The 21,183-nt window shown below is 45.4% G+C and overlaps 1 protein-coding gene across 3 annotated transcripts in view; it reads left to right on the top strand.

Moving 5' to 3' along the window:
• The window catches only part of MICU1 (mitochondrial calcium uptake 1), a 103,999-nt gene that overhangs the window by 81,547 nt on the left and 1,269 nt on the right, over positions 1–21,183 (top strand). For all 3 annotated transcript variants that reach the window (XM_054831250.1, XM_054831252.1, XM_054831253.1), the window contains 3 exons: positions 6,708–6,845; positions 12,560–12,668; positions 19,648–19,737. In XM_054831250.1, coding sequence (XP_054687225.1) covers positions 6,708–6,845; positions 12,560–12,668; positions 19,648–19,737 — 337 coding nt within the window. The remainder of the gene's footprint in view (positions 1–6,707; positions 6,846–12,559; positions 12,669–19,647; positions 19,738–21,183) is intronic.

The raw sequence follows: 21,183 nt of genomic DNA, 5'->3' as shown, positions 1-21,183 counted from the left end.
TTTTTTGCTATCTCAATTGGAAATAAAAAGTGGCGCACGCACATTTATTTTAGATGCTTGCTTTGAGATTTTAGGGAACGTATAGTTTGTTTTTTTAGGAGAAGCCTTCCTAGAAATTTAAGAGCCTGTTAAAATATAGCTAGGTATTTTGCTAGTATAAGTGTTTAAAGAGGATAGGAATTATACTGCCGGGGTGCCTGGATGCAGCTAGTTTTTGAAGTTCAAGAATATCTACATCAAACTTACAGAAGGTGGGTTTAGGAGTATTTCTGAAAAATAAAACCCTAGTAAGTTGAAGACGCTGATTCTTGCACAGCTGGAGTACTATGCCTCGTGGTATTTGTTTAACATCCCTTCTAAAACTGGGATGTGACCACATTTCATAGTCTTTCCTGCTGTTTATAGGCTAGCGAGTCCACGCAGGAGCTCTCAGATGAGACCGTGCACTGATAACTATGGGCATAATGGCAGAAAAAGCAGCACAGATTATCCCTTCCTCTGTGTAGCTTAGCTGTTGGTATTCCAGTTGCGAGATAAGTCCCAGCAATATAGATTCAAGTCCCAAAGCACAGATTGAGCTGATTTTCCCCATCCCGGGGCTGCTGGAAGGGTTGCACCCCAAAGGTAATCGGCAAACAGCATGGGAGGTGTCGCTGCTTTTTCTTTTGGCGTTGCTTTAGAAGTCCGATGGTTATTAGGGCTGTGAATGGGGCCATGGTAGAGGTTTCAGCAAACAAACACCGTTCGGGGCTGGGACCTTTCGCCTGGGAGCAGGGCCCGGACGTTTGCAGTTTTGAGGCTTGAATCTCGAAAATGGCTAGAGAGCTGCTAAGACGCATGTCGGAGTTTTTGGATGCCCAAAGGAGGCTGCAGCTCCAGGGTTAGTAGGGCTGTGAATGGGGCCATGGTAGAGGTTTCAGGAAAGAAACACCATTCGTGGCTGGGAAGTTTCGCCTGGGCGCAGGGCCCGGACGTTTTCGATTTTGAAAGCCAAAGGCGGGCGAAGAACAGCGATCCGCTCTGTCGCACGTCGGAGTTTTTGTATCACTAAAGTTCCCTACATCCACATGGTTATTAGGGCTGTGAATGGGGCCGTGGTAGAGGTTTCAGCAAACAAACACCATTCGGGGCTGGCAGGTTTTGCCTGGGAGCAGGGCCCGGACGTTTTCGATTATGAAAGCCGAAGGCGGGCGACGGACAGCGATCCACTCCGTCGCACGTCGGATTTTTTCATCGTGCTGGGTGTTTCCCCTCTCGTGTCGATGGGCTTTGAAGCTCTTGCTGGTTTTGGTTGATCTTAAATGCCGGTTGAACTTATGCCGAGTGCAGCCGCAGGAAGAGCGTGATGGTTATTTTAACCGTCTTTTTCAGCAAACAAAGCGAGCAAAACAAAATAAGCCACCGTTCAGTGTACAGACCAAGAATGTGGTGCCAGGTTAGGAAGGAGAAGAAATCCCACTTCTCAAGTGTGAGGTTTTTACATCCCTTTGTGGCTGTGCGGTGATGCTAAGCCCTCTGTGAGGTTTTTGGTGCTCCAACATCCCTTCCCAGGCAATGGCAGAGCTGGTGTTGCTCTCTTGGGCACAGTTCAGTCTGGTGGCAGCAGTGACAGCACACTGCTCCCTGGTTTTTAAGCAGGTTTGGTTTTTTTTATACTTGCAATCTCTGATTAGACAGGGTTTAAGCACTGGGGTTTTAGGTAGAAGTTTCCCATATCGATGCTATTGGTTATGACAAATTTAATGAGGAGGGAGGAGAGTCAGCTGGAACGAGAAGTCTTCCCCTGAGGAGTGTCTGGTACCCAAGCTTGACCCCTTTTTCCCTTGGAATGGACAGTTCAGTCCTTAGCCCGCAACATATGGCACGTTGGGGCTGCAGGTCTGTGCTCGTAGAGACACAATGCTCTTTGTACCCTAAAATTTCAGTTTAAATGGCACTTCCTGGTTTCCCTGTTGTTTCTCAGATTGGAAAAGTCTGCGTTTGTGAGGTGGATGGTCAATCTCCATGGTTAAGGAGGACCCAGAGGAGGTCCTCCTGCCTGTGCCAGATGGCTCCTTAGCCATCAGAGCTGCTTCATTTCCCAGCAATGAGCCTTGCAGCTGGTGGCGGCAGGAGAGGTGAAAGGAAACCAATGTCTGTGTTCAAGAAGTTCCAGCAGGTTCTGGTTTTTGGGTTTTGGGGGGTTTTTTTGTTTTTTGAATAAAGATGTTTCTTGTGGTGGTGTCTCTGGCTCAGGCTGGATGCTTCTCAGAAGCTGGCATTTGATTTCCTGCAGGAGAAGCTGGACTGAGTTAGTGGGGAAAAAAATAGGGAAGTCTGGAAGCAGAGGGATTATGTGTCTTGTCGTATTATGGTGGATCCTTGTATTGCCTTTCTAGAAAGTTAGGCAGTTGAGGGGATGCAGAAGCAGACAAAAATGTGTGTTTATTTGCCTTCTGCTCTCCTCTTGTGATGAAGCCTTTCCTCCATGCATCGAAGAAAGGGGAGTAGGGTTATTTATTCAGACAGAAGGTTAAGCTAGAAGGAAGCTTACCCACATTTCAGCTTATAGAGGAACAGAAAGATGTTCATCCTGTCTGATGGAGGGTTTTCTGAGGTGGTGGGAGTACTTTACCCATAATCTTAAATACGTGTTGTCGTTTAAATGATTGTGGAAGGTATCCTAATGTGGTGTGTGGACTGGCTGCTGGGACTGGGCTAGCGAAGCTGGGTCAGGTTGGCAGTGGGAGAGTGACGTGCAGTGCCCCATTCCTCCTGCCTTCTTACCCTCCCATGAACACCTTTGATTTCCTTGCATGTCATGTTGGCTTTTAAGGAATTTCAAAATACTGCCTGTTATATTTTAGGCTAATTTCTTCAGCATCTTGGGCATCCTGGCTTGCGGGAAGAACACCAGAACGAGTTATATTTCATTATTTACTGTATCCTTGCCGGTGTGCAGATGCAGAATCCACTGCTGGCACCAAGTGGCTGTGGGTGGAAGCTGCTCTGGAGGCGTTGGACTCACTGGCTATCTGTGGTGCGTGCGTAGGTTTTTGGGACTGCAGTTCAGAGGGTGGTAGGACCCTCCCCCCCATTCCCTCCCCAGTTTCCCTGATGGTGGCTATCACGCATGGGAGCTGCTCCCTGCCAGCTGGTACCCCGTGATGCCAGCTGAGCGATTGCCTTGGCTGTGCTTTTCCTTTCTTTAAGATATATGAAAGGAAAAAAGGCTGCAGAGGACTTGTCTGCTTGTTATAAATCTAATTGTGGGATTTGGGTGGTTGGTTTTTTTCCCCCTGAGTGACTGGAAAAATAACCTGTACAGTAACATCACATGCGCGATGGCAAAGGATTGTGGTTACTTGGGAAAGGATGCTATCTTTCCTGCCTTTGCAAATATCTAGTGGATTTTAACACTTAACACTGTTTGTAGACTGTGTTTTGAGTACTGAAAGAAAAAAAATACTGTAGGCTTTGCACCCTCCTTCATTTTCAAGTGGAGACGATGGGCGAGCTGTGTTTGGTTGGCCAGAAGACATTTAAGAAGGCAGGAGAGCACAGAAGTGGTGCAGAGCTCCCAGACGGAGAGTTGGGAAAGGGGGTGTCAGTGCTAGCTGGTTTTTTGTTTTGGTTTTGGGTGGGGGGTTTTTTTGTTTGTTTTTAAAGCTGAAATCAAGGGTTTTGCACTCACAAATAATTTTAAGCCGAGTTTCTTTATGAATAAATACGATCGCTAACATATCAGAAAAAAAAGGCAGAATTCTCTCACCAAAATGTTTCTGCATCATCTTTACATGACATTCCCCACTCATCCCTTCTGTAATTAATTTCAATGTATCTGACATTAGCTTGGAGGCAAGTTTTGAACTTTCTTTACCCATCACCGTGAATTTATTGCTTTTTCCTCAGTTCAGTGGTGATTATATTTGAATTTGGAAACTGGTTGTTGACCAGCTCTCGCTTGCCAGACCCTTTCTAGGTTGGCCTTTGCAATGAACACTGCTGTGAGATAAACCCAGAATAAGAAATGCTAATTCCAGGCTTTTTTTTTTTTTTATTTCTTGTGAATAGTATTTGTATGGTGGTTGGATTTATCACTGCACCTGATAACCACCTGCAGAAATTAAGTCAGAACCAGTTTTGGAGCCCGCAGGGAGGGGGGAATGAGTTGGTTTATTCACAGGGTCTCAGGACGATTTTGTGCTTTGAAGAGATTTGTATAAAGAAGCTCTTTTGTCTCACGCAGTGCGTCTGCCGCAGGTGAGGCTCTTGCTACTGCTGTGATTGAGACTGGGGTAATGGCAGTAGGATGGGCACTCTACTTCATCTTCAATAAATTTTTGCGAGACGCCAAAAATACCGCAAGCATCAGCATCTTAATTGTGCTCCACGTTTCGATACCGCTGCTCAGAGCTGGTGAGATCCTTGTGCTTGAATATTGGAGTTATTTTTAACAGATGCTGTAGAAAGGTTTGCCTCCAGACTGGCTTTCCCTCCCTGCCTTGGCTTGTGTCTTTGACAGCCAGTGCAATAGCACTTGGTAATTTTTATTTTCCTCCTACTACAGAAGAATCCCTGGCACCTGGTCTAGACCAGATCACCCAACCCCAAAGTTTGCATGTTTTGCATCACCTCTATCCATCCTTTCCTTGCGTGAGTGGTGGTTGAAAGTACCTGCCGAGAAACTTTTGGGCCAGTATGCTTCGTTTTCATAATGTAAAAGGATTAGTGGGTGCCAAGTGGCATCAGAGAACCTTTTAGGGGGAAAAATTTGTTGTGTGGCTATTTAGATGTATCAGTCCAGCTGCAGCTTCCCACCAAGGAAATCCCTAAAACCCTGAGGACCAGAAGCTGAATCACAGGAGGAATAAGCATTTTTTTCCTGTTGCTTATTCTCTAGCTATAAATGCTTAATAATAGGTGCCACCAAATAAAATTACTTAGTTTAGCATCTAAAAGCCCCCTGGTTATTACTGATGACTTGAGACTTTTCTAAGCATGTTCACTGCTTACGAGGTTGATTTGAGATATTTGAACCCGTTTCTTATCCTTTAATGAAAGGTGCTATCTCATGCTTGGCTAAAACTTGAGATATTTGAAGGCATTTGGTAGAAAAATCCTAGTTTGTGCCTTTGGAGCTGAAATTAGGAATATTATAGTAGTATATATACTAGAAAATAGCATTGGTGCTGCTTTTGAAACAGTACTGACTCTGAATTTTTGTCTCTTGGGTATCGTAAAACTTTGTCTCATACTTCAAACACGGCAGAAAGGACTTACCTCTGCTTTTTAACACACACATATTTTTCCTCCAAACTGTGCTAATAACTAAAAAATATTTACCCTCAACTTGATATTAGCATGGAAATTGTAATAGCTCGCTTGCAAGCAGCCTAGTTGCTACATAGCGTAGCTAAAGAGCACTGTATGTTAAAAGCATATATAGCTTGCTTTGTCTTGAGCTCTGCCTACAAAGGGATTGAAAGTAAGGCTGGTGGATCTGCCAGCTTTCATCTCTCCACCTTGATCTTGGTTGGGTGCCTTTTATGTTAGCTGCGTAATTCAGCGCAGAAGAGCATTTGAGGCAGAAATGGTTAATTCGCCGAGCAATATAATGTCAAGACAGTGGTACGGAGTTGTTCCCTAGGAGTTTAAAAATTAATTTTGTTGTTAAATGTCATCTTCTGGCTTGTGATCAGCTGCAGCGTAGGTCATATGTTTTCTGATAAGTTTGAAGGAAATCACATAAAGGATCCTGAATGCTGAGATCTGTGGAAACAAAGTCCGTTGAAGTCTGACGTTGATGTTTCTGGAGCCACAAAGAGGTGGGGGGAAAAAAGGAAAAAATGAAATCTGCTTTATTGGTCTAGCAGAGATGTGGTGCTCAAACCCAGCACCTCCTAAGTCAGGAGAATTGCTCTTCCCTTCTGCCCTGCAGCGAAAGCCAGAAGAACATTAACTAGTGCTGGAGAGATGGATTAATGGAGAAGACCTTTCTCTGCTGAAAGGCTTGTGGGAAGTTCTGCAAGGGCCTCACAGCAGTGTTCCTAAGGGTCTGCAAGGGGCTTAGGACAAGGAGTACTTTCTGGGACAGGGGAAGGTGAGGTCTGGAGACCTCCATGAACCTTCCCATCCTGAATCTACCTCTACAGGGCTTGGAGCAAAGAAGAGCTACAATGAGGCTCAGTTCCTGCAAGATTTTTCTTTCCTGGTTTATTAACCACCAGCCCCCTTTATAGCAATCATGGACTCCCTCCTACATATACTTCCTTTGAAGCACGCGCGTGTTAGCTCAGTCCCGCACGAATTTTTGATCAATCAGCAAATGTCACTGCAGCAGTCAAATTTTTTGGATGCTTATTCAGATGCCCAAGCTGGAAGTGCCTGTGAAGAACACCTTAGTATTTGTTCTAGCTCGGTTTCGAGTTAAAATAATCATCCTGCCTTTTCCTGACTTGAGTTCAGCTCTACAAATGCTATTCCCCCGTGAGATAAAACTAGGAGGGTGAGATACCAAGACTTCTTCCAGAATTTATCCTCAGCATGTGGGGAATATGTTGACTTATCGATGGAGACAGTCTGGGGGGAAGCAAATATTCAAATGCGTTAGGATTTCTCCTTCAGCAGTGTTTCCTGCAATGTTCATTTTTATTACGGTGTCTTTTTACGCTCTTCCCCTGGACAGAGTTTTCATCTCCCTTTTTCTTATTTCTTTTCCCTTCTAGTTTGAGCGACACGACCCGGTGGAGGGGCGGATCACGGAGCGGCAGTTCGGCAGCATGTTGCTGGCCTACAGCGGGGTGCAATCCAAAAAGCTCACGGTCATGCTCAAGCAGCTCAAGAAGCACTTCCAAGACGGAGAGGTCAGTGGCATTCACAGCAAATTCAGGAAATTGCGGTGGGGGCAGCTATCCCGCACCGTGCTGAGAAATGAGTAATATCCATCTTCTCGAGAAAAGCACCTGCACCTTGTTAAGCAGCGTGGGGAGATACGCTGACTTTGCAGGTGATAAATACTTTGCCAGCAGCAAGGGGATGGAAGAGGTGGTAGTGCAGCGGTCAGTTCCCGGATTGGGGTGTAGGTTTTGTCCCTATTAAAATGGATGCTGCAATTAAAACAAAAAAAACTTCTGTTTGCTGAACAGCACGCTGGATCTGGAGCCAGAATAAATATTGAAGACGTTTTTCTAGTTACTGACTCGACCTTGAATTAATTAGCTGCTGGGACTGGACAGTTTATTATTTAGTTATGAACTTATGTGAAAAATTATTTTAATTACTGGTGATTTAGAGAGGAATAAGGTTGCAGATCCTACACATTCATTAATTTAGTGAGAGACCTTGAAATAAGACATCCGTACTGAAAGGACGTGCTTTATCAGGTAAGGCAAGTATGGGCCGCCAAATTATTTCAGTATTAGAATTTCACGTCTGCTTCTATAAAGACGGATTGTTCTTTTATTAACTAGGTTATAAACAAGCAATTTGCCAAAATGAGAATGGATGGAAAGCTTTTGCCTGTGCGTTGGGTTGGTCTGACTGTTTTAGAGCCGCTTTCCCCAAACATCAGAACTGGTGTTTATTTCTTAACCGGTTTAGATGCAAAGTGTATTATAAAACACAAGCGTTGGCCAGGGTCCAGTCTGGTTTTGTCCCTTTTTGGTGCCTTAACTGGATTCCTGTGATGGGCAGGAATCCTCAGTTAATATGAAACCACTCCAGTTACGCTTTTCCCCCCGCAATATTCTCCCTCTTTTGGTGGTTCTGGAGCAGAATTTAGGTGTACTGAAGCAGCGGGGCACGTAGACTAATAGGTCTCTATTAACTGCAAATAATGTCAAAAAAGTTTATAAGTGCTCGGAGTTGCGTTGCTGCCAGAGGAACCATGGTATTTGCAGCCTCTCATGATCTTGGAGTGTCAGAAAAAGCGTGGTTTTTTGCAGATTCCCTCATGTTATGTAGGAAAATAGGCTCAATATTTAATAGGCTGTTAACAATAGATGGTGTCAATGTGTCATCAGAGCTGAGACGCGTTGCTTGTTAATATTTGGAAATCTCGCTTCTCAAGCTCTTTGTTGCCAGCTTAAATAAGACCATTGATATTTCCAGGGTTGCAGTTTTGTGTCCGTTTATTTGATCTTTGAGCGAGACACTGCAGATTTGGCTTTTCCAATACCTCTGCTCCTCTTGAGTTTTAATAGCTATTATTTGATTTTTTGTGGAAAAAAATGCTTAACTGTGATGTGTATCTAACAGAAAATACCAGCTCTGTTGTACATTCCTAAACTGCCAATTCTTTTGCTGTGATTTGGGGTTTTATATATATATATTATTGAATGGTAGCTGGGTGTATGAAAAAAATTAGGCAAAGGGAACCTATTTTGGAAGATTTCTTACAGCAGATGTTTCCTTCCTTCCGTGCGTAAGCCAAGACCCTGGCATCTGTGGCAGAGGAAGAACTTTTTGCTTTTACCTTATTCCTCGTCTCCAAATCGGCCAGATTGTGTTTTGATTTGCAGATAACCGGATTCAGAGCAAGTCTTTTTCTTTATTCCAAGGACTTTCAAGGAGAGAAATTGGGGGATAGCACAAAAAATGATTATTTGCAAGAAACAGAATTGGTGGAAAACACATGATTCCTTAGACTAGGGGGAATGAAACACCCAAAATTCTAAGATGAGATGGCCTCTCTGTTAACAAGTACAAGGTACTTAATGGTTTAGGGAGACGTGAAGGATGTGAGAAGCTCCAGCTGCTTTGCACTGGAGGCAGATAAGCCTTTTTAGCAGGCAGGGCAGCTCAAAGTCAATGCTTGCGCAGAGCTAGAGAAATCAGGCACTGAAATCCTCCACTTCAGCAGGTTTTAGCTCACACAGAATCCAGCCTCATGCCTAACTTTGCGTTGTCTTTCATGCAAGAGAACCTTTTCTTGAAAGTTTGTGGGGTTTTGGTTTTGTTTTTTTCCCCTGGGGTATTTTAGAAGACCATATCCTTTGCAGATTTGCGTGCAGCACTTTGTATCTAAATACACTTACGTACTTGTATTGCATCACCCTGGTTTTATGTAGCTTAACTTTCCCCGTCTCTTTAGCAATAGGTCTGCCGTGACCAGAATTGCGTTAACTGCCTTTCGAGCTTTCTGGATAACTTACTCAGGGCTGCGCTTGCAAAGTCGTCTTGTAAATGAACGGAGTATTAAGCCAGAGAGCGTTCTCCCGCTTGAAACCGCAGAGGCTCGACACCGGCGTTGCTTCTTCCTCTGTGTTTGTAACCCAGACATGTGCAGAGCAAGCAGCTGCTTCGGTCGGGCTCTGCTTTACTCCCGTTGTGTAAAAAGGGAGCGGAGCCAGTGCTATCAGCTGCTCTCCTTTCGGTTCCCAGACCTCGCAGAGACATTAAAGCCACCCAGCTGCTTTATTTATCCTGCGATACTTTCCAGTCGCTGAACACCTTGTTGGTCAGAGCGGTTTTACAATGCAAACGTGTTTTGCAGAAGGAATTTTTCTCCAAATCCCTTTTTTTTTTTTTCAGACTTCACTAGCCTACTTTTATAGCAACCTAGTATCATGATGTGCACAGTTTACTGACCTGTTGTAACTCCCCTCTACACCAAAACTAGTAAGGGCTTTGACTTGCTTTCCAAAGAAAATGGGAGTAAAATTATTTTAATAGTATGATGCTGGGACGGGATGGCAGTAGTTGTACCAAACCCACCTGGCAAACTTGCCTTGGAAATACAATTTACCTTGTGAGTGCTTTTTTAATGAAATCTGCCAATCATCATCATTATTGTCTGATGCAATTATCTTTTCTGTGTGAGGCAACGCTGGCAGCCTCCAAAATGTTAAAGCTCGGGTTTTAATCTAACTTTTAGCGTTTTTCCAATACTTATTCTATGTTCCTGCTTTTGGGGACAGCATGTTTTCTTGTATTAATTCATAATCTGCGCTCATTTTTATTTTTCTTAAGGAAAAAAGAGCTGCCACGCTCTTTGTTTAAAATTACTTACGATCCTCCCCCTCGGGTTTCACTTACAGAGCTGCTTTTCTCCTAGTAAAAATGGACTTGACTCGTCGGTAGTATTTACAAGCAAGGTATTTGGTTTATGTCTCCCTAATAGCTAGAAAACCAAGCTGACTTTTCAAAAATTAGCGATTCAGGTCATCTTCTACACATGCTTTTCTGTTGAGATGGCAGAGGGTGGGAGCGAGGCGGGATTCTCCCCGGCTAAATCCCGGGTTCCCAGGTGAAAAGCCCTAGCTTGTGCAGAAGGTGTTTGAGCTGTTGTAAGATGCATGTTGCAAGCAGATAGGTGTTTCTGGAGTCTGTCTGCTTATGTATCACTAGTATTACTTAAAAGATTAAAGGAGTCAGGCTTATGAATCAACAGCTAGATCTACAAATGCCTTGAAAGAAGCAATCGTCCAGATCCCATAATTGCTGCCCTAGTGCTCTCCAGATATGCAGTTCCTTGTGATTCCAAATCAACACAAGCCTTTATTATAAAATGGAAAGGTCTATTAGTCTTTCAGTGAAGCCGTGAATAACTTTTGAAGAACCGGGCAGCGCTGACAAACACATCGACGGGGAATAGATAAATTTCCACACTCAGCCTTCTGCCTGATGAAGGCGATCATTCATCTGTCAACTTGTCGGTGCAATCCTGAGGCTGTTCCAGTCTCTGGTTTTATTTTATTTTTGTAGCTGGAAAGGAGCCAATGCTGATGCCAGCCTCAACTACAGGATTCATCATTAAAATATTAAATTTCGTAATACCGATGGCACTTTTGCTACAGACGTTCAGTGTATCTACCAACGTGAAAGCACAGATTTGTAGGGTACCGCTATGATTGCTTATGCTTTTTCAGCCAGTGAAAGGACCACGAGTTTACACCATATAAGCATGTAAACCTTCCCTGTTACCCACAGAAGCAATAGCAACTGCGGTGTTGGTACTAAATAAGGACATCAATGCTGTTTGGCCTTGACATCTGCCATTTCATGGTGGAAAATACAAAGTTTAGGGATCTCTGCTTAGAATAGCTGCTGGGATGCCTTGTGACCGCTACTGCAAATGTCAGATGTCCCAGAGCAGATAGATCTTTTCTCCTCTAGATCTGTTGTATAAACCAGAGGAATCTTTGCAGTACTTCCTGCAGAAGTACCTAATTTATTTTAATTTTTTTTTTTGCTAGGACAGTATTTTATTTAATTCTGCCATGCATCTTTTAGCATATGACTTGGGAAGTGGAGCAGATACATGTTTAAAGAAAGATCCCTGTATTGGGGACTTTTGTCAGATCCATTATCTCTGTGTGTGTTTTGCTACCTCATCCTTTTTGGTCCGGATCCATGAATCCAGGGCTGACAAAGCTTGCTGTTGCATTTGTCAGTGTGCACGCTGTGCAACGGTGCAGCAGCGGTGCGTTGCCACGTACTCAGTTACAGTGAAGATAGGAACAAGCTGAAATACTTCTCAGTAACTTACAAATTTTCTGTAACTCTTCTGCTTCCAACTCTAGATTGAAAGATTGAAAAAAAAAAAAAAAAAGAAAAAAGTGCTTTTTCTTTTTAAAAAAAAAAAAAGATAGGTAGCTTGTTTCCTAATGAGTAGTTGTTAGGAAGTGGCTGAGCAGGGTTACAATGGATCATATAAATTTATATTTGACAGTACAAGCTGAATGTGTGCTCTTCCATCCAGACCGTGAAACCGTGCCGTGTTATGCAGTTGGGATTTTTAGTGCCACGGTATATCAGTCTGTCGTGCTAGACAGGATAGGAGGAGCCTGAACCTGAATGTCTCTTGACAAGCTGATTTATCTCTTCCAGGGAGGAAGGCTGAGTGGTTATGACTGCAGTGATGCTTTTACCTCCGTAGGCTCGGGGCCGTGGCTGTGGTGGGGGCGTTTGGAGGCTGCAGCTCTTGGCCCAGCACTGATGCAGTCGTGCTGGTGCTAAACAGGTCGATGAAATCAGGTGTTGCATAGCATAACTGGGTGGGGGTCCCGGAGCCGTGTTCGTCGGCAGCGGCTCTCCTGGCACGCTCACCGGTCGGATCGGCGCGGAGGGGAGCGTGTCACTTACCCCTGCCCGCTCGTCGGCGCTGCTGGGATGCAGCGGTGCTGGCGCAGGGGGATTGCAGGATGCCTTCCCGTGGCTATCAGGTGCGTGGCTGTAGACGCTGCGCCGGTAAGTAGAGCAGACGGAGATCCAGCTCCGCAGCCGTCCTGCCACCGGCAGCAAAGCTAACTGGGACACGTCTATACGTGCTGTGGTTAGCAGCGTCACCCTCTGTGACACTGGGTAAGACACAGATCCCCCCAGGGATCCCTGAATCCGTTGGGAGAGATTGTGCAGCGCGTAAACTATTTCTTTATTGCATTTGCGAGTTTGCAGGCCTAAAAATAAATAAATTTTTATAAATGCTCAGGTGCCAAGGTAGAAGTGTTTGGAGTGTGCGGACGAATTCTCCTCTGGCTACAGCTTTGTGCTGATGAATGACTTTGTTGTTCGTAACCCGGGTGGTGTCACCATCTCCTTTTCCCATCACCATAAGACAGTCTTTTCTCTGTCCTAGGGGCTGACGTTTGAGGAGGTGGAGAGCTTCTTCACTTTTCTGAAGAACATAAATGATGTGGACACAGCTTTGAGCTTCTACCACATGGCTGGAGCTTCGCTTGATAAAGGTATTAAAACTGGCGAGATGGACAGGCGCTGAAAGCCTGAGGGAGCGTGACTCATGCTGTCTTTGGAATTGGGAAGATGTGGAACAAGCCCAGGCTGACAGGTTAAAAATATACTGAAATCGCAGTTCCTCCCTGTAACGAGAGGTTTTAACTTGCTATGTCCACAGATAAAGAGGGATTTCAGGTTTTATACTTCCGCAAGTTTTAGACAGAGGGGAAAAAAGGCTGAACTGTATAGCCTGAATAGATTAGGAAGCGGTGATTTCATGGTGAGGGAAGGAAGGGGGAGCACTGGAACGCCACTGGGGTCCTGAACTGAGCATTAAAGTCTGTCCAGAGTGGGCTTTCTTCAGATATCCCACAGTCCGGAGGCTGCGCATGGCTGGAGGAGCTGGCTGAATAAACCTCAGAGCTGATGTTTCCTGGGGACCTTGGTAATAGTGTGGTTTATTGATTAGGCCAAGCCACCATATCCTTCTTCATCTCATCGCGTTTCCTTTTCTGAGCTAATCTTTACCAGGTATGTTTTCAGATCTGACACACTGATTTTTAAAAAAAAAAAAAGTCCAGCTCTGTCACATATGCTTTTCTTTTCTAGATCTTTTTTTTAAGAGTTGGGTTTTTTTAAACACTCAAACTGGGGATAAAAAAAAAAAAAAACAATGGCAAACTCATTAAAAGTTTTTTAGGCTAAGTGGAAGCTCTTGTCTACTAGAAAGTTAAAGCTGATGCATTTAGGCAGCTGCAAAATTAAATGTTTCAAAAGTAAGCTATTCTTCCAATGGCTGCTGTTGTGGGAGTATTAAGACATTAATAGGTTTTTGGGCAGTGGAATTACAAAGGAAGTCAAACGTGTGATCTCTTCTTGCCTGTGTCAACAGCCCTCCTCATCTTTGATTTTTTTTTTGGGGGGGGAATCATCTGTACTCTTTGGTTTGGATCACTGTTATCTTAAGACTTGCAGTTAAAAGAACCTGATAGGGTTTTTTTTTTCCATTTAAAAGTAAGAAGGAGCAGGAAACACCATGTATGAAATCGGATGTGCTGCTGCTGCACAGAGCCCTTTCTGCAGCGTCCCACGAGGAACTAATAGCCCAGCAAATCCAATTTACTCGGTGTCTACAGTAAATTAGCAATTGCCCAGTCATGGAATATGTATTTGTGGAGTATTTGGGTCCGCGTGCAGTTGGTAAATCAGTGTGATTGCTGTTTAATTATGTGTGATTAATGAGCTTTTGCTGGAGCCGCAGCCGTTGAGCTGGGAGTCCTTTGCCGGGAGTAAGAAACCTTGGGCAGGCTCGGTGGTGTGCAGGGCACAGCTTCAAACCGCTCGCGGGCTCGGCTCTCCCCGGACCCCCATCCCTGCCCGCAGGGTCCCAGCTGTCAGGAGAGATTTTCCCAGGCACAGACAGGAGAGGAGGGAGAGTTATCCAGCAAATCCCTTCTTCGCCTGTGTCTGGTAGCTAACACGAATCACCCTTCGTGTCCGTCTGCTGCTCAACCCAGAGACGCTCCTGCGTATGAAAAGAGCATTTTGCTGCGGTCCTAACGAAGGTGCAAAGCAAGCTGCTGGGTTTTGCAGCAGGGATATGTATGCTCCCAAGCTTAAATTGCCTATGTATTACCTGTTTCCATACGCGTGCGCTTGGAATCTGGATATTGCACCCACAAATCGTGTAAGAAATAAATGGGGTGTATTCTTCCAAAAGCCAAACTCTTACAAGGTTGCTTATTAAAAACCAACAAATGTAAAAATTAGTCATCGTATTGGGGGGGAAGAGGATAGTTTGTATGTCAGATAAATTGCTGCTAACCTAATGTAATTATCATTTTAGGAGTGCTTTTTAAAATTAAAGAGGAAAAAAATGGATGGGATCGCACTAAACAGCCATAGCTTGGCAACCCGTTCTGCGTGTTGAATTAAAGCAGCCTCTTCATCTAAAAAGAATCATAAACCTACATTTTAATGACCCATAGAATAACACACAGATGATTTGTTAGCCCATCTTTCAGTTTACCAGAAACATAATAGCCATCATTCTCTTAAATCATAAGCATTATTTAGAAAACTTTCCCAGCCTGGGCTTACAGCTGGCAGCAGGACAGGAGCCGAATTCATCACTTATTCCCCTTTCGAGGCAAGGGTGTGAAATGCACTTTTTTTTGGCACCGGCCCGACTTTCCAAGCAGCCGTTCTGCTGGCGCCGGCAGAGAGCCACGGTATAACTCCTTTGTGTTTTAGGGCAAGGCACAGACGCACTTCGCTAGAGATGGGCAAGGGGGAGACGGCTGAGCCCGCTGCTCGCTCGGCCAGCTTGGAAGATCATTTTGTTTGAAGTATGGAGCTTGAAATAGCTGCAGACTTGACAGGGAATTTGGAAGGAGGTAGAGGTGAGTTTTGAGTGCAGGATGTATTTGTTGTCGAATTGCAGCTTGTTTTAATCTGCCCTGAGAGCTGGATGAAAGAAGTCAGTCCCCCACAGAGGCACAGCTCGGATCACTCTTCTGGAGTTACGGCACGTAGTTAACACTGGTAGTTGGGTGGTGAGGCCTTCTGCAGGGTAGGGGAGGTTGGCAGGGATCTCTAGAGACCCTCCAGTCCAACAGGGTCACCTACAGTCAGGTTTTGGATGTCTCCGAGGATGGAGATGCCACAGCCTCTGTGGGTGCGTAAAAAAGCCTGGATGAATATTTTTGATAGTTTGTGAGAAGGAGAAGAGTCGAGCGACCAAATTGGGTGTCCTGCAGAGGCAGGTCAGGGCTGTGCCTTGTCACCTTTGCTGCCCTCGCACCAGTGCGATGACACGTGTGTGTGTGTGTCCATCCTGATGGAGAAGGGACAGTGGAAGCACTTGGCACAGTGTCCTCAAGCAGGAGGGGTCTGGAGCACAATTATTACCATGCGGTGTTTGCTGAGCAGCGATGTAACAAGTTGTTGGGCAAAGCTCCGACACAGCAGCGGATGCCTGGCCAGAAGGCTTCAAGAAATCATCTCGGTAACCCTGAGGAGAAGCTCTCCATAGATCAACAGCCCCTAGAAGACGCTGAACACCATTCAGTTTCGAAACCACTTCCTGTGCTGGAATCTCCTTTGTTGTTTATGACTGCAAATATTACATAAACAGTGGATCGGCTCTGCCTTTGGTCTGGTAGCTCCACTTTTTCCCCAGAAGCATGATCTTCGTGACTTTCCGTCATGCTCCCTTTGATGTCAAAACAGTTTCTACTCAGCTGCAGGGCTGTAGCCTCGCATTTTGAGAAGGAGAAGAAAAAGAAAAATGTGCTGTGTCACAGGATTGCGTAGGTTTGTACATCTCTCTTCTGGATGGATATTTCGGTACGTAAACGTGGAAATTATTTGAGACAAGTTAAATAGATTTTTGCTAGCTATGCTGTCAATGATGGCATCCAACCTTTCCAAATGGGATGCTTAAAATGAAACGTGCGTATCAACGTGAGACCCTACGTAGCCTGATTTCTGAGAGCCCAAAATACACGTGTCCTGCCTCTGCAGCCTGGGACAGAAAGGCAGCAGCCCAGCTGCCCATTATTTTCGCCAAATGTGTGATTAATCTCAAGATGGAGGGAAAAAAAATGAAGCTTGCCATCTGGCTAGGCTCTTGCCCATAGAAAAGCCCTGTTTGTGAGCACTTGGTGAGGTGTTACTCATGGTGCAGTTCTGGCAATTGGAGTAAAAAAGAAAAATGTCAGACACTAAACTTGCACGAAATAACTCAGATGGCTCATTAAAGAAACCAGTGGGAGACGCTAATACTTGGAATTTTAAAAGCCACGGAGATTTTCAAGCTAGAAACGTGGATCTCATTTTCGGTGGTATAAAATCCAGGATACTTTCCCGTGTAGAGATAGATGCAGCCATCCCAAACCCCCAAATCTGGACAAGCTTTGTTTTAGGAGATGTTTCCCCAGCCAGCACCTATTTCCTTTTGTGAAATGGTGAAAAAATGACGCTGGGAGGTTTACTTCAATTTTATTTACCTCACCGAGATACCTTGTAGTCTGGTGTACGTGCGTCAAAGTGGAAAGCAGAGATGCTTTCTCCTTCCTTTATGACTCCTTAAAAACCAACAAAATCATTCCCGAGCACAGCACAGTCACGCAGCCCCTGTGAAATAAGATTTCTGCAGAATTTTTGCATTGAGCAAGAACAACATGATGGAGGTGACACCCATGCAGTTGGATGAATAAGAGAGGAAGCAGTAACTGGTGGCCGTAAGTACAAATTACAGCTGGTAAGGCTGCGGCCGTGAAAAATAAATGAGCACACGTCGAAGAGGGAGGGATCAGGCGGACACTCTAGAGATGGAAGGAGGAAGGTGAAACTTCAGCAGGAAAACATGACTTTTAATTGAAGAAATCATTCTAACTTTTTATTTGCTATAGCCTTATATGGGGAAAAAACTTCTTCAGTAGGGTACCCGAGGCACCAGGAGGAGAGGATGGTGTCAAAGCTTGGTTGAGCACCTTTAAAGAAGATATACACGTAAAAGGAGTTAAATGAAAGTTGGTGTTGCTGTCTGAGGAAACAGAGATTTGCTTTTGCTGTCTGAACATCTGGGTCTTGGCCAAGAGATGGCTTACCTCTGCCAAAGCTGAGGTGTTTTCAAGTGCCGCCTCAGCAGAAGGACTTTCTGGGGAAAAAAGAAGCTGAGAAACAAGTTTAGATAAACTCTTTTACCTAAACCTCTTCTTTTTCCTTGAGCTTTGCACACCACTGACGTCCCCGAGCAGCGCGCATGGCAGTTAGGAGTTATAGCGTGTGTTTTGCAGCTGGCTGGAGCCAGGACTGTATTTAGGGACGAGCATCGCCTAATTGGGGGGGAGAATGGCACCTTTTACAAAGTCATATATAAAATCCAGAGGCAGGGTGTTTATCCTGGTAAAAAGGACTGTGCCATCCACCGCTCGGCTCCGGCGTTTGATCAAAAAGGACCTATAAATAGGCCATTAAAGCCGTTTTTGGGAGGGCTGCTGCCATCTAATGCGCCCGCTCGCTTGCGTTGCCGTTTGTTCATTCGATTGTGTTGCGTCTTGCTGGCTGATTTGTGCGTGTTCAGAGGAAGAGAGCTGAAAGGAAAGGGGTGCATGGGCGTGGTGGCTGTCCCCGCACTTGAAACGTGAATTCCCTGTTTCCCTTGCTATCCAGGTTTTCTTGAGAGCTGTGCCGCCGTATGTTCTGCAGCCTGGTTGGCGTGGGTGGGCTGGGAGAGGCGTGGGGTCTTCCCACAGCCCGTTTGGCAAGGTTTGGGTGTCAGGCTTGGGAAATAAAATTAATTCAAGTTTTCTTTAATGATTACGTTGCCTCTGCCCTCCCCAAAGCAGGCTCCGGCTGTGAGCAGGACTCGCACAGAAGCAGCGGCCGTATCCTAGAACTGAAATACAGAGTAATAAATGCAGACCAGAGCTACATCTTTCATGTAGGAAAGGATTTTAACTCAATAATTACAAGGAAACAGCGGGTACCTAGTTGAGATTATATATATTTTAATCCACCTTGTGTTTAATTTCAGTTTTCTCCTGTGTTATTTAGTAAAAGGGAGGGATTTTACAGGGGAAAAGGCCCCAATGGTGGCTGTGGATTCCTCCCTTAAAACCCCAGACCTCACTCAGGGGAGCAGAAATGCGTTGGAAGGAACCAATAATCGGAACATTCATGAAGGAAAAAAAAAAAATCCTATTAGAAGCACTTTATACAGTCTCTAATTAATCCAGTTATGGTATAGATTGGGTGCTTATTTTTTATTTTTTCCTTTCTGACACATAACTTGTCAACATTTCTGAAGGGCCAATAGCTCTGCAAAGGGACCAGAGTCTACGAACCCAGAAGGATGCTGTGGATGAAAGCAGAGCCTTTTGTTTTAGTCTGATTTTTGTGTCGTGCCACTTCCCTCTTTTTGCCTTGCTGAAGAGGAGAGCTCATCCCAGTCGCTGTGGGCTCGCTGCCGCCGTGCAAAGTCTCTCCAAACGGGGTTTCCTCGGGTCAGACTTTGTAGGGAAGCAATTTAACTTAAAATACGCTCACGTTCATGCAAAGCCCTTCCGTTTTACTAGTATCTGGAAGGGAGCAGGGTGTTTCAGCCCTGACAAACGGTGACAACTGAGCTGCTCTTACCTCCCCTCCTTCCTTCAAGTAGCAGCCGTCAAAGGGAGACCAGAGGGCAGCCAGACGCACACAAATACATGTAGGGAAACAGCTAAACCAGCCCAGAGAGGGATTTTTTTTTTTCCCCTTTATGCAGCAAAATCTACTGCATAACCTTGCCAGATTCATAGCTCCGCGGATTGCTCTTTTCGAGAGGCGTGAATAAAACTACCACTTGTTTCTTTGCTGATGAGCTCAGCTGCCAGTCTGGGGAGGGGGAAGTGAAATAATTTGTTACAACTCTTTTATTTTATTGCAAGGTTCAGCTTGTCTGCTCGCTGCAGAGCCTGTCGTGGGGAGAGGGTGGATGGGTTGGTTCTGCAATTATTGGCCCTGGGTTGCTCAACAGGAAAACCATTATTCCCAGCCTGTTGGAATAGTTGGTTCATGGAATATCATCTGTGCAACGCAGTCTGAAGGAGCTGCCTCGTGGATCAAGCCTGTCAGGAGGGTTTTCTACCTGGTGCTGGCACTTCTTCTGATTTTGTAACCAAAGTGGGGGGGAAAAACATCTCATCTCAGTGTTTTTAATGTTCATCTTTGAACACGGAGGTGTCGGCACATCGGTGCTCACCAGCAGCCTCTCCGCACCCTGTGTGGTGTTGCAGGAGGAAGGCGAAGGCTTTGAGGAGCCTGGGTTTGAGGCATGTCTTGAACGGGCCAGGGACGAAGCTTATTTCAAATGTCTTTGAACACAACACGTTTTCATAAAAGCAGTTTTCCGTGGAGGAACAAGAGTCTTTCGCTCCTCTGCCCGCGTTCGCTGCGATTGGCAGATCGCATCTCGCTAACCTCGTGCCCTCCCTCCCGTTGCAGTGACGATGCAGCAAGTGGCCAGGACGGTGGCCAAGGTGGAGCTCTCCGACCACGTGTGCGATGTGGTGTTCGCGCTCTTCGACTGCGACGGTGAGTGACCCCAACCTCGAAATGCCAGCCACGAAAGTTTTGCCGTGGCCTTGGCTCTTCTTGCCGTGCTACCGTCCTCTGTTTGCCCGTGGATCTGTACTGATGCTCCTGTCAGCGTATCTGATGGTGCTCATCTGCCGAGACGTTGATCTTAAAGCACTGGATGCGTTTGGCACGCACAGCTTGCTACACAGCTTTTTTTTTTTCCTTTCTCCGTACAAAACTCTATTTTGTTTAACAAAATGAGCTATTGTGTTCCTGTGATGGAAACGAGCCTATCTGGTACTTTATCTCCAAAGTCCTAGACAAATATCCGCTTAATTCATTAATGGCAGCTCTGTGCTCTGCTGGGAAGCTCGTTGCTTTGCTGGCCCGTAGAGGATGCAAGCGCTTTGGAGTAGCTCGTTGCCATGCTGAAGCAGTCTCGGGTTGATTTAATGAGAATTAGCGGAGTCTTTGCCACCAGGGGATGATGACAGCAATTCAGGCTCGGAAAGTAGCAAAATTCTGCAATTGCCCAAAACTGTCGAGCCAAAACCAAAGACCTCGCTGGCACCCTGTTTCTCCATCAGTCACTAGGGTCTGGCAGCTCCGAGCAGCAGCAGCGACGCATAAATAGACAGTTGTTTGCTTTCTGATATAAATATGAACATTAAAGGAAAAAAAATCTCTTTATTCTTTGTTGTCCCTCTTGGTTTCAGCCCCACCTGCTTCCTTGACGCTTTGTAAGGTTGCATCTCTGTTTTATTTTTCTCGGTGCTTCAGCGCCACTTTCCCATACGATCCTCAAAGCCAGATGAATCAGGCTGGAGATTAGAGTGAACCCAAGTGTTAGCCGAATATTCTCCATTTGCATCCTCTCATAGGAGAATCTGCTAAATATTTTGATAGCAAACCTGTGGGGGAAAAGACAGAATCAAGTGGAAAAGCAAGTAGAGACCTCTGGGGTTTTTGTGGTTTGGCTCTGTTGGTGTTTATTACAGACATTACCACGCACGCATCAGAAACCTGCAGCACCGCAGGGAAAATTTTTTTTTTTTTTTTTTTTTTTTGCCCCTTGATATTTTGCTAGAATTTGGCTGCCTGGATTTGCATTCGGATGTAAGGCAGGAAAAAAAACGCTCTCGAAGAAACTCGTATGTGAAATATAACGACGTGGTTCCCTGTATCAGCCGGAGAGATTCTCTCTCCTTTCATCTGGTGAAACGATGGCACTGGCGGGTTTGTTTCTTGAGGGCTGACATATTTCTGCTGTGCCCAAAGGTGGGTTGCTGCTCCCCGGAAGATAAAATCAGCACAGTCAGCTGGGCGCCATCGGCTGGGGAGCAAAACAGGCAGCGTGATGCGTGCGGCATCGCGGCAGAAGGCATCAGCCCCTCGGCAGACAGGCGTCAGGCTGCCGGTCGTGCCGTGGCTTCCTGCTGTCCCCTCCGATCTACCAGTGCC

The sequence above is a fragment of the Grus americana genome, chromosome 7, assembly GCF_028858705.1.
Source record: "Grus americana isolate bGruAme1 chromosome 7, bGruAme1.mat, whole genome shotgun sequence".
Taxonomy (NCBI): domain Eukaryota; kingdom Metazoa; phylum Chordata; class Aves; order Gruiformes; family Gruidae; genus Grus; species Grus americana.
Note: the sequence above shows the minus strand (reverse complement) of the source record. Positions and strands in the feature narration are given on the sequence as shown.